We start from the raw sequence: 12,151 nt of genomic DNA, 5'->3' as shown, positions 1-12,151 counted from the left end.
AGTAATGCAGGCATGATTTTACTATCAAAACGTTTGCAAGCAACTGTGAAGGAAATATGCTTATTCTTACGAAGTAATCTGTACATGGTGAAAATTACTTTACTAGCTTTGAGGGAGATAGTTTGACATGCTTTTGACCACTTCAATGATGATGAAAACAGAACACCAAGATAACTATAATAGGTTTCAGTTTTAACATCTGAGCTCCCAATGTGCCACTTCTTTCTGCTCACAATTCTACCGTTTCAGAATACAATAACATTTGTTTTCTTCATATTGATTTCAAGTCCCCACTTCTGACAGAATGCATAGACCAAATCAAGCTGTTTTTGCAAACCAACCACAGTGTAGGCAAACGTTGAAACATCATCAGCGAACAGTAATAAGAGAATGTCTTCAGTGTGCTGAGAAACAAAAATACCACTTTCACAATTTGCATACATTACCGTGACAAGTTCATTAATGAAGAAGATGAATAATACTGGACTCAGGACACAGCCCTGTCTGACGCCACAGCAAGATGTGAAAGAAGACGTTAAACCATCTTCACCTTTCACACAAGCTTTAACAGATTCATACATCTTTTCTGATTTCTACCAAGTCTGTGTCTCCAAAGCTAAATCTAAGGCCTCTCGATATGCGTTTCCGTGATATGTATTCATGTACGTTCGTTCACTGCTTAAAATATTAATCAAAATATGAACGTTTTCACTGGTGTTATCATATGAATCTGAAGATAATTTGCTGTTTATTGATTCTCACACAAACACAACACAAACCTCAAACACACACATCACGCACACTCAAAGATGCACAGACACATAACACACACACACATATATAAGTTCTCAAACGCCGTCACATGACGTCTCCAGTCCCCGCCACCGTGCATATGGCGTCCGCAATTCCCCACTCCCGTGCACATGACGTCCCTAGTTCCCACATGCCGTGCACATGACGCTCCTAGTTACCAAACGCCTGCATATGACGCCCCTAGTCCCCAGTCCCGTTCACATGACGCCCCTAGTCCCCAAACAGTGTATATACCGTCCCTAACTAACTGATTAATGTTGTGTGTACGATGTTTAATCTGCGCCTTCTGGTATGAGTATAAGCTGCTCAAGCCGTCGACAAGCTGCTTTGTTAGCTTAGTAAACAGACGGTGAATACCAGTAAATACCCTTTTTAGTTTATAGTTCCATGACTTGAATGGGAGATTGTGGCCACACAGGGCGTAAAGCGAGAGCTGCGTTGAGTGTTGCAGCGAGAGCTACATTGTCCCTTCCTGGCCTCAGTCCTAAAAAACTGTGTCATAAAGAGAAGGTTCATAAAGAAATGGTGCATATACTGGTATGATATTCGTTAAGCTGGACAAACGGAAACACACATGACAGCCATGACAATGACTAAATCATATTGGTTTTCTGACCCCAAAATATGAAACAATACAATAACCCTTTTAAATATTCATTTTGAAAAGGTGTCTTGAACCACCTTTCATTCTAAAAAATGACAGATAGTACTGTGTCCAGTCCTTTCCCCAGCTCAACTGACCAAAAAGCTACATATATCACCAGCTAAAAGACCATTTTCAAAAACTGAATGGAATGTGACTTACCTTGGAAGGTCTCTCAAGGACGTTGTGATGCAATATGGTGTGCGTGTGCGTGCGTCCATGCGTGTGTGTGTGTCTGTGGAATTGTTAACTGCTTACATATGTTGCCTCAGAAAATGTTGAACACAAAGAGTGAGTGATCATGAGTGAGTGAGTGTGTGAGTTTAGTTTTACGTCGAACTTAACAATATCCCAGGCTCGCTGACTTGGTTGACACATGTCATCGTATCCCAATTGCGTAGATTGATGCTCATGATGTTGATCACTTGATTGTCTGGTCCAGACTCGATTATTTACAGACCGCCGCCATATAGCTGGAATATTGCTGAGTGCGGCGTAAAACTAAACTCACTCACGTTTGGTAAGGATAAGACACTAATGATAGGAGGAAGAGGGAAGATAAGACACTAAAGTACCGAAAATGCACATTTCGTCGAGAATGAACCCTCCAAAAGGATGCGATATTTCGTGTCGATATATTTACTGAGATGCATACATGTTACACTTTCACACAGTCAAAAATTAATGAGGATTAATACGTTTTGCATGTTGTGTTCATTGAACTCGTTTTAATGTTATTATGTTAATGAACTCGCATAAGCATTCACTGTTGAATTTCACGATTTATTCCAGAGAAGCCAGCGCGACTGGAACAAGTTCGTTGAACATATTCATTGCTACCATCACTATGAAATAGTCATGTTATTGTATTTCTTTCAGCATGTTTTCCGTGCAACGACGGCGAATTCCAATGTGATAACTGTCGGTGTATATTGGATACCTACCTCTGCGACCACGACAACGACTGCGGCGACAACTCCGACGAGAAGAGTAACTGCAGTAAGTCACAGCAGTACCGATTCTGTTACTTCCAGAACGTGCAAAATCTATAGAGAAATTCTTCACTTTAAGTCTTTTCATGAGTACACACTTTAATATTAAAATTATACCTGTTTGGTGATGACACATAGTCTACGCCAGTTTTATACTTGTACAATAGCCTGTGTTCGTTACTCTGTGCACTACCTTCAGCAACTAGACCGCCCGTCATAAAATGTTTTATGAAATTAATGTAAACCCTATAAGAATATATAGACATGTTTGGACTTTAAACGAGTAAAAATATGGGACAAGGAACGCGCTTGGGTTTGTGTTAGCAATCTGAACACATTTTAACAGTGTTTTCCTTTATGTGTGTCTTCAAGTATTATGCATTCTGGAGACATTGAAATACTCCTTAGTCAACAACTAACAGTAAAGGTCACCTTCAAACTTCAAAGGACAGGATAAGTGAACTCCGGGTTGAAATGCATGTCATAGCGATGATCAACTTCACCGCTACCAAAATCCAACATTAAAAGAATAGAGCAGTTAACGTCCACAGCTAACCATGTGTTCATTTATCAAACTGCTTGTAAATGCCATATAAAGATGTGTGGAGCAAGTCATTCATAATGTAAGACACACAATCAGCCTTTGTCTTCCTTGAGAATAATCTTCAATAAATATAGTGAGTGTGTGAGTGAGTGAGTATGCTTTTACGCCGCTTTTAGCAATATTCCTGCAATATCACGGCGGAGGACACCACAAATGGGCTTCACACAATATACCCATATGGGGAATCGAACACGGGTCTTCGGCATGACGAGCGAACGCTTTGACCACTAGGCTATCCCACCGCTCTTTATAACTATTACATTTCCATGATCAGAAAAGAACTCAGGAGTACATACAGCGATTCGACTATATTATGAGCATGTAATAATGAATCATTGTCAACTAGTGGTGAGCAAAGTTTTTGACGAAAAGATAGCGTATCCTGCCTCCCGCATGCAAGAAGACTCCACCTGCAATTAGTCTGCCGTTGCCATCCATTCCGTCGTCGAATACTGCGGGCAAGGGGTACATGAGAGCACATACACGTACACGTTAGACGTTCATGTTAATATGGCTATTTTGTTCAAATGGGCATAAGGGCCGATGGGGTAACCTAGTGGTTAAAGCGTTCACTTTCACGCCGAAGACCCGGGTTCGATTCCCCACATGGGTACAATGTGTGAAGCCCATTCCTGGAATATTGCTAAAAGCGGCGTAAAACTAAACTCATTCACTCACTCACTCAAATGGGGCATAAACAATCAAGCGAGTCTCTGTACAAGGTGTGTAATATCTCAGACCAGGCATTTAGAAATATCTGGAGTGAGGGCGTCGATCATGCAAGGTGGCTAGACCTTGGCCAAGATCAGGTCATGTAGTTGTTTGATTTAAAGAGCGATTTTGATCTGGAAACCACTGTTTAGTTGTCTGCATTACTGATGAATGTAACAGTTGGGTTCCACACCTGAACAGGTAATTACTATTAGAGGGTCTTGAGAGTCCACTGATTAATTAGTAGCGATGGCATGGTCTTCAGTTTATAGGGGCAGTGGGGTAGCCTTTTGGTTAAAGCGTTCGCTCGTCACGCCGAGACCCGGGTTCGATTCCCCACATAGTTACAATGCGTGAAGCCCATTTCTGGTGTCCCGCGCCGTGATATTGCTGGAACATTGCAAATGGTGGCGTAAAACTAAAGTCACTCACTCACTTCAGTTTATACTCGCAAAGGTCCAAGTTAGAATTGATCTTAAGTAACCCATGCTTGTCGTAAGAGGCGACTAACAGGACCGGGTGGTCAGGCTAGCTGACTTGGTTGCCACATGTCATCGTATCCCAATTGCGTAGATCAAAGCTCATTATGTTGATCACTGGATTGTCTGGTGCAGTCTCGAATATTTACAGACCGCCGCCATATAGCTGTAATATTGCTGACTGCGGCGTAAAACTAAACTCACTCACACTCACTCACTTCAGTTTATAGTGCGAGGGTCAAGCGGCGATGCCATGAGTAAATGTTGGGTTGTTTTAACACTTTTATTTCATTATACCACTGTGTGTCAGCTTGACGTGTGAGACACCCAGGGTTTGCACATGTTTACCACTTTGGTGCAACCCACGAGCACAGGTATTGCTGACAAACACGGAAGCATAATCACGTCGAGCTGCGACCCGTTGAGGACAGTCTAGTTTATACAGTGACGTGTCCAGGAACGACGACGTTGTTTTGCTTGGTAAAAAGTGCCACCTGGGAACCGCGACAGGTGCGCCAAACGCTTCAGGCTCGTATATTCCCTGCACGCCTCACGTGGTGTTGTATATACTGTAGTAGGTTTAGTGTGCCTGCATGTTAGATGAATAATGCATCGCCACCTGCAAACGGTAGATAGTGCTTCACTGACGTAGAAGACACACACTTTGTTGGTCATTATAATTCTATTCTAAGGTAATATTACGGAAGTACAGAAGTTGGGAATCGCTCACGCAAGCCACACTTTGACAGGTTTATATGGAATTACTTTATTTTATTACCTGTTCGTGAAGTGGTTGAAGACACCTCGTTGCCACCTGGTTTGTAATCCGTGTCTAGTAACGATACTCTCGACCGGTGTCGGAAATAGACGTGGTAAGTATCATTCAAACAAGCCACGATACACAAACAGTAGGTGATGAAAACATGACGCACTGGTTGTTTTACCTGCTACCTGTGGCCAAGCAGTATGGGTGTGTTCTATGTGTGTACTCTTGAGACACTTTCTGGATGATCTGTTGTCTGTGAAAGTGGTGCTTAGCGTTATAATAAGGTTGAGTGGATGCTGTGTGTACTCTTGAGACACTTTCTGGATGATCTGTTGTCTGTGAAAGTGGTGCTTAGCGTTATAATAGGGTTGAGTGGATGCTGTGTGTACTCTTGAGACATTCTTTTGATGATCTGTTGTCTGTGAAACTAGTGCTTAACGAATGTGTGTGAGTTGATGCTTTGTGTGATCTTGAGACAATTTCTGGATGATCTGTTGTCTGTGAAAGTAGTGCTTAACGTTATAATGTGTGTGAGTAAATGCTTTGTGTGATCTTGAGACACTTTCTGGGTGATCAGTTGTCTTGTGAAAGTAGTGCTTAACGTTATAATATGTGTGTGTGAATGCTTTGTGTGCTCTTGAGACACTTTCTGGGTGATCAGTTGTCTTGTGAAAGTAGTGCTCAACGTTATAATATGTGTGTGTGAATGCTTTGTGTGATCTTGAGACACTTTCTGGGTGATCAGTTGTCTTGTGAAAGTAGTGCTCAACGTTATAATATGTGTGTGTGTTGTGAATGCTTTGTGTGATCTTGAGACACTTTCTGGGTGATCAGTTGTCTTGTGAAAGTAGTGTTTAACGTTATAATATGTGTGAGTGAATATGGTTTTGCGCCTCTTGGGACATACCAAGGCAGGGGCCCACGACTGGGCTACACAATTGTGTGAGTGTCTGTGGTACCTTTAAGGCTTACCTTAATACCTGATACCTGGCGTCATCACCGATTCATATATTTTAACAGCTATTTCGCCATTCAAGACCTTTTACGGAATAGGGTTTGGTAGATAATCCAGATTTATTTTCCCCTGACATTGCAGTTTTATGTTTACTGTGTCTTCTTTAGCCATTTTGGGCGGTGGGGTAGCCTAATGGTTAAAGCGTTGGCTCGTCACGCCGAAGACCCGGGTTCGAATCCCCACATGGGTACAATGAGTGAAGCCCATTTCTGGTGTCCCCCGTCGTGATATTGCTGGAATATTGCTAAAAGCGGCGTAAAACGAAAACTCAGTCAGTCAGTCTTTAGCCTTTTGTGAAATACGAAATTTGATGAATGTTGTTTTGCATGTTACAAGGCTGGCGGAAGTATCCTGGTGAAGATGGGTAAACACAAGTAAATGTTTAACCGTACACGATCAGTGTTTGCCCTTATTGGTGCGGATACAGCTTTTAGAGAAGGGAAGGGGGGGGGGGGGGTGGTTGCACACTATTGAGAAGAGGGGGTGCACATTTCCTTTTCACGCGAGTTTTAATGGTCATTTAATAATTTTTCAGGACAAAAGGGGTGCACACCCCTACACCCCCATCCCTCTGGATCCGCATACTTAGACTTTGGTTTATGGTACAGTGCATACCAACTCTTAAGAACGAGTACTTATTATAATTTTCCTCAGCACGAACGAATCATTTGCAATAAAAACTAAAGCTTTTCTGAGTCACTGTATTGTATTAACGCCTTTTCAATCTATCTACAGAACATTTATATTATATGCAAAGTATTAAAATTCAGGCTGATTCTAAACTTGTGGAGGACATTTTCAAGGATGATCATCAGTGTCAAAACTCATGTCCAATGCTGTTCACTACTTTGACTTTTGCCATGTGTTCCCATGTCCTTCAGGTGAAGAACAAATTTTCAACTCTGGCATGTCTTTGTGTTGCGTGCCAAGTACGCTTGCCTCTTTACAACCATCTGGTATCATCAGCATAATGCGATGTGACTATTAACACACTCACTCACTCATCAGCATAATGATTCGGGAGAACATGTCCATGTATAGTTGGTACGATGGACCCAAGCTGTAGCAGATTTCTTATGGTTAAGGATAGTTCCATTCCTTTAAGGGAATTTTGACAGTTTTATTTCTATCTTAAATCCAATTGACTGTCTGGTAGGGTGACTATTGAGGGGGAAACTATTGCGATAGCAATAGTCTATTGCTACCAACTATTGCAATGCTATGATTACACAATATTATATTGCAATAATATTGCAAAGGCTTTTTCTCCTTGAATTGTCTCATTTGAAGTCATTTCCCAAATGAATGTATAGTTTATATGAAATAAATAAAAGTTGAAGTAGTTTCAGTCTCTTTTAATAACTGACAAGAAACTTGAAACCCAGATCAAGTAAACAGTTAAAACATAAACCCAATGAAGCTGCAAGTCTGCACCCAAACATCCTGTATTTTGCGCTGCGCATTTACCAACGGAAGTCAATTACTAAACTATCGATAGTTTTCGTTTCTACCATCAATAATTGCCTTCGGAGACTCAACAATTGCAATCCATCGATAGTTCGATGCATCGTTACAGCTCTACTGTCTGGTCTCCGGATTGTTTCAAAGGCATCGTCATATAGCTGGAATATTACTGTTGTGTTGTGCGTCTAATCACAAACAAGACAAACAGGGAGCTATGCTGAGGTGTTGCCGTTCACAGGTTATTACAGAAGCGTTTCTATGTTACAGCATACCCGGCGTGTTCAGGTTTCGAGTTCACTTGCAAGAACAAGCGTTGTGTATCGCAGAAATGGGTGTGCGATGGTAGTGACGACTGCGGGGACGGTTCCGATGAGCTCAACTGTGGTAGGTGCCTTCCCTGGTACGCACTTGTATCACACGTTAGCCTTGTACAATAATGTGTGATTTCATTCGAATGCCTGGGAATATATTTTTCTTCAAAAGCACATTGAAATGTTTAAATATGTATTTTACATGTTTTCATCAGAATAATTTAGTCACTGTTATTTTTTTCTTCTGAGGGTATTCCTCTACATAATTATATGTAAAATGACCGCGCTGTGTACAACCATGCCTGTTGTAGCATGCATAGATGCCCTTGTCTGTTATCCATTGAAAAGAATGCTTGCTTTAATCATTGTAATCTTAGTGTACTATTTGGAAGAGTTGTATTATGATCTTGTACATATTGAAAGTATCCTGTTCAGTTTAAGTGCTGCAATGTATACACAAACCTATTAAATGATTTTTGCATCTATGTGACATATGATTTCAGATAAATACGCCTGTTTACCCCAACAATGGGCGTGTCCTTCCAGCGGTTATTGTATTCCCATATCCGCTGTCTGTGACAACAATGACGACTGCAGCGCCGGGGACGACGAGGTGGAGGACTGCAGTATGTAGCTTCACCTCACAACATAAACATTAAGGAAAATTAATGAAGAAAACAAATATTCAGGTGTATCCAAACCATAGAACTAGTTCCAATAACCTATATACATACCAATCCATTCTTGGTTTCTAAACACTCGTAACCAAGCGTGGTATGGTGTAGATCATAATTTAGGGATTGTTTATATTTCAAGGCTCATCCAGTTGTACGCGGCTGTCGTGTGACCATGCCTGTCGCCCCACCCCTCGGGCGGCACGTGCTACTGCGAGGCGGGATTTACTGTCGACCCCACGGACAACAGGACATGCATTGGTAAGACACAATATACAAGTGTATGTGTGTGTTATGATTAATTCATTTACCTATCAACATTTCAGGCCAGAAGAAGTAAAGACAAATGCACACACGGTTATATATTTTTGTTGCTTAGTGAACCGGTTTATCAGTCATAATCCTGAAGAAAAAAATTAAATATTTTCCATTTTTGCCAACCAAAACTGTATGACCGCTGTTTATACTCTATATTTTTATCTCGTAGTTCATTTTGGTCGTTCAATGCCTATGATGAAACATGCCTATGATGAAACATGCCTATGATGGAACATGCCCATGATGAAACATGCCTATGAGGTCTGAACATGACTCAAGGCTTGTTCTACATATTGTATTATTTCTTACAGACTTTGACGAGTGTTCAACATGGGGATTCTGCGACCAGGGATGTGTCAACACAATTGGTTCCTACACCTGCAGCTGTGACGCCGGCTACACCCTCTCCCCCGACAACGTCTGTACAGCCAACGATGGTGAGATGCAGCAGGCGGTCATATGGTTGAACCATAAACTGACAGGCACTAGAAAGTACACATTTGCGTGGCTAAAATGAAACAAGAAAGAAGTGGTTATTCGATGTTATTTATACTGGTGTCGTGTTTTGGACCTTGAGTTTGCCGTGTTTCGGCAACTACTTTCTGTCTAGTAAAGGCTTGGTACCCTGGTAATGGTTTGATCAAAGACAATTGTCGAACGTAACGACTGAATAAAGACTTAATGAATAACTTAAAACTGGTGTCTGTAGAGCACGGGTTTTTTTGGTATCATATTTAATATTATCTACTACCCATATGCATTTAAATGGAAACAACATGATAGTGGTTAGTAGTAACTATCGTCAGTCCGGTTGAACTTGAATACCGATATGCCCAAATATGATAAATGTGTTTAATCCTTAACAAAAGTCTCTGCTGCAAGGTTTCTCCAAATGTACAGTATATCTACAGTTATGGCAACGAACCCACCAGTTACTTTAAATACCAGTGCCACATGTCATATTTCATGATCATAATAATTTCAGTGTTCATTTGCATATCTCTGGCAAACATTGTTTAAGAATGACATGCTTCTGCGACCGTTTTGTCTATTTCATAGCACTGTCCATTGTACATTTTCAGGTGACACGATGAATCTTGTTTTGTCGACGGGCAAAAGCGTCGTTACGATGAATCGCGATGGCCAGAACGTGGTGGAGCGTATGACGGCGTCCGTGTCAGACCTAGACGTCAGTGTACACAATAACCTCATCTTCTACATTAACTCCACGGACAAGAAGGTACAATTATGCCACAATATTGGCGATTTTGCTTGGCGGTAGTCGTTGTCTGTGTGACCAAGTATTACCATAACATATTACAATATTCAGAGGTTCTTGAATGACATCTGAGTTAATCCAAGGGCAAATGCCCACCAGTGTGATTCAGTGACAGGTTAGGTCCATATATGCAGTGAGTGTGGGAGGGTGTTGATAAAGGCGATCACCGTTTCTCACCGGTGTACAAGGGTATGGAAATTCTGTTGTGAGTCAGTGAGTTTGGTTTTATCCAATATGATTTTTGCAATATTCTACGGTGAGAGACACAAGGAATGGGCTTCGCACATCATACACGTGTAAAAATGGAACCCGGGTGTACGGCGTGACAAGCAAACTCTTGAACCACAAGCTGCCCCACCTGCCTTTGGAAGTTTGTATGTTTCTGGATGTACCAGGTACAAAGGAAGTTGCTACGTCTCTTTCAAATGGGGCAGATACTAGTATAGGAGAGGCTTATATTTGTGTTTCAAATATCCCAGGACATCTCTAATGTCTAGGTGTGAATCACATATACCGGATGTTTGTGAAGGTGTATGAGTGAGGTTTTAAGTAACTGATGATTCATCCTCAATTGAACCATGTGCATGGCGTACGATGTGTACGTGAATTGTCAGTGTTTCAAACAGGTGCACCAGGTGCTCGGAATTTGTCTGCACTTCAGTCAGGTTTACGAGATGTGTGAATTGTCTTTAATCAACAAGGTGAACTAGGTGGATGCAAACGTCTGTACTTCCAATTATGTGTGAATCATCCGTGTTTCCATCAGGTGCACCAGGGAACTATCCCTGTTTCAACTAGCGTTACTAAGTGAATTATCCCAGTTTTCACCAGGTGAATTACGTCTATATGAATTATCTGTTTCCATCAGGTATACCAGGTGAACATCAATGGCAATTCAGGTCGGCGACGGCTTCCGACGCTCGGCGTGTCCAACCCTCAAGCCATCGCCTACGACTGGATAGGCAACAACCTCTACCTGGCCGAGAGGGACGGCGCCAGGATTGATCTATTTTCACTCAGCAACGACAAGCAACGTAACATCATATCAAATGAGCTCAAGTGGCCAGCATCAATTGCCCTTGATCCACTGAAAGGGTGAGTATGTCATTCATGACAACTGTATGGGACATGTGCCACGCTGCAGAGTGCTGAAATGAGTTCTTGACCAAATACCATGTAAATACATAACGTCAGTGCAAAAGAATACTCTGTCTGTTTATACTAGGAAAGGGATTTAATTTGGTGTAAAGGGAATAATATCTGTGGAAATCATATGAATGGACTACTGAAATCTGTGATGACACCAGGTGTTCGCGAAAAGGGTAAGCATAGTACCATACCGATAGCACCACCACCACCCAATCACACAATTTGTCGAAAAATGTGCGTATCAAAAGCTTGACGATAACAGTGTGCCTGAGAAACAGGTGAGGTGAGGTGAAATTGGGTTTAAAGTCGTGCTTGAGAATATTTCGCTCATATGACGAGCCTGAGAAACAGTGTCCCAGAAGGATATTATTTATTAAAAACAGCGTTAAACCCAACTTGTTCACAAACTCTCTGTCCCCCAGGGCCATACAGGCTATTCTGAACCTTCCAACACTCGTGCTCTGCTTCCACGCCATCTTCCTGTAAATGTCATGTCCATTGTCCTGTTTTTCAGGTACATGTTTTTTACAGACATGGGCACCTCGGAAACTCCCAATTCCGCCAAGATAGAGCGAGCATACATGGACGGCAGTCACAGAATGGTGTTCCACCTGACGAAGATCCTGGCTCCTCGCACCCTCGCGGTCGACATCGCTGCTGAGCGAGTATACTGGATAGACACTCATCTGGACCATCTGGATACTGTAGACTACACTGGACTGAACAGGTGGGTCTGTTGCTATCAAGGCGATCCTTCTGTGATAATATCAATGTTAAGTCCAAACATTTACACAGGATGCAAGCTATATATAACGTACATCACTGGTTATACAGTTTTCTGTTTTCATTGAGACCATTATGAGACACCGTTGTTGGTTTCATGGAACAGTTGTCATTTAAGTAGAAAGCAGACGTACTGACGTATTGAATGAA

General features: G+C 41.8%; 1 protein-coding gene across 1 annotated transcript in view; it reads left to right on the top strand.

Moving 5' to 3' along the window:
• The first annotated feature begins 9,101 nt into the window (after positions 1–9,101).
• The window catches only part of LOC124253309 (low-density lipoprotein receptor-related protein 2-like), a 63,613-nt gene continuing 60,563 nt past the window's right edge, over positions 9,102–12,151 (top strand). Inside the window, 4 exon segments of the mRNA XM_046687057.1 lie at positions 9,102–9,227; positions 9,873–10,030; positions 10,938–11,164; positions 11,733–11,945. Of these exon segments, the coding sequence (XP_046543013.1) occupies positions 9,881–10,030; positions 10,938–11,164; positions 11,733–11,945 (590 nt within the window). The 5' untranslated portion in view covers positions 9,102–9,227; positions 9,873–9,880.

Source organism: Haliotis rubra, unplaced genomic scaffold (genome assembly GCF_003918875.1).
Source record: "Haliotis rubra isolate DU_JTF1 unplaced genomic scaffold, ASM391887v1 Scf539, whole genome shotgun sequence".
NCBI lineage: Eukaryota > Metazoa > Mollusca > Gastropoda > Lepetellida > Haliotidae > Haliotis > Haliotis rubra.
This window is presented reverse-complemented; position numbering and strand designations above follow the sequence as displayed.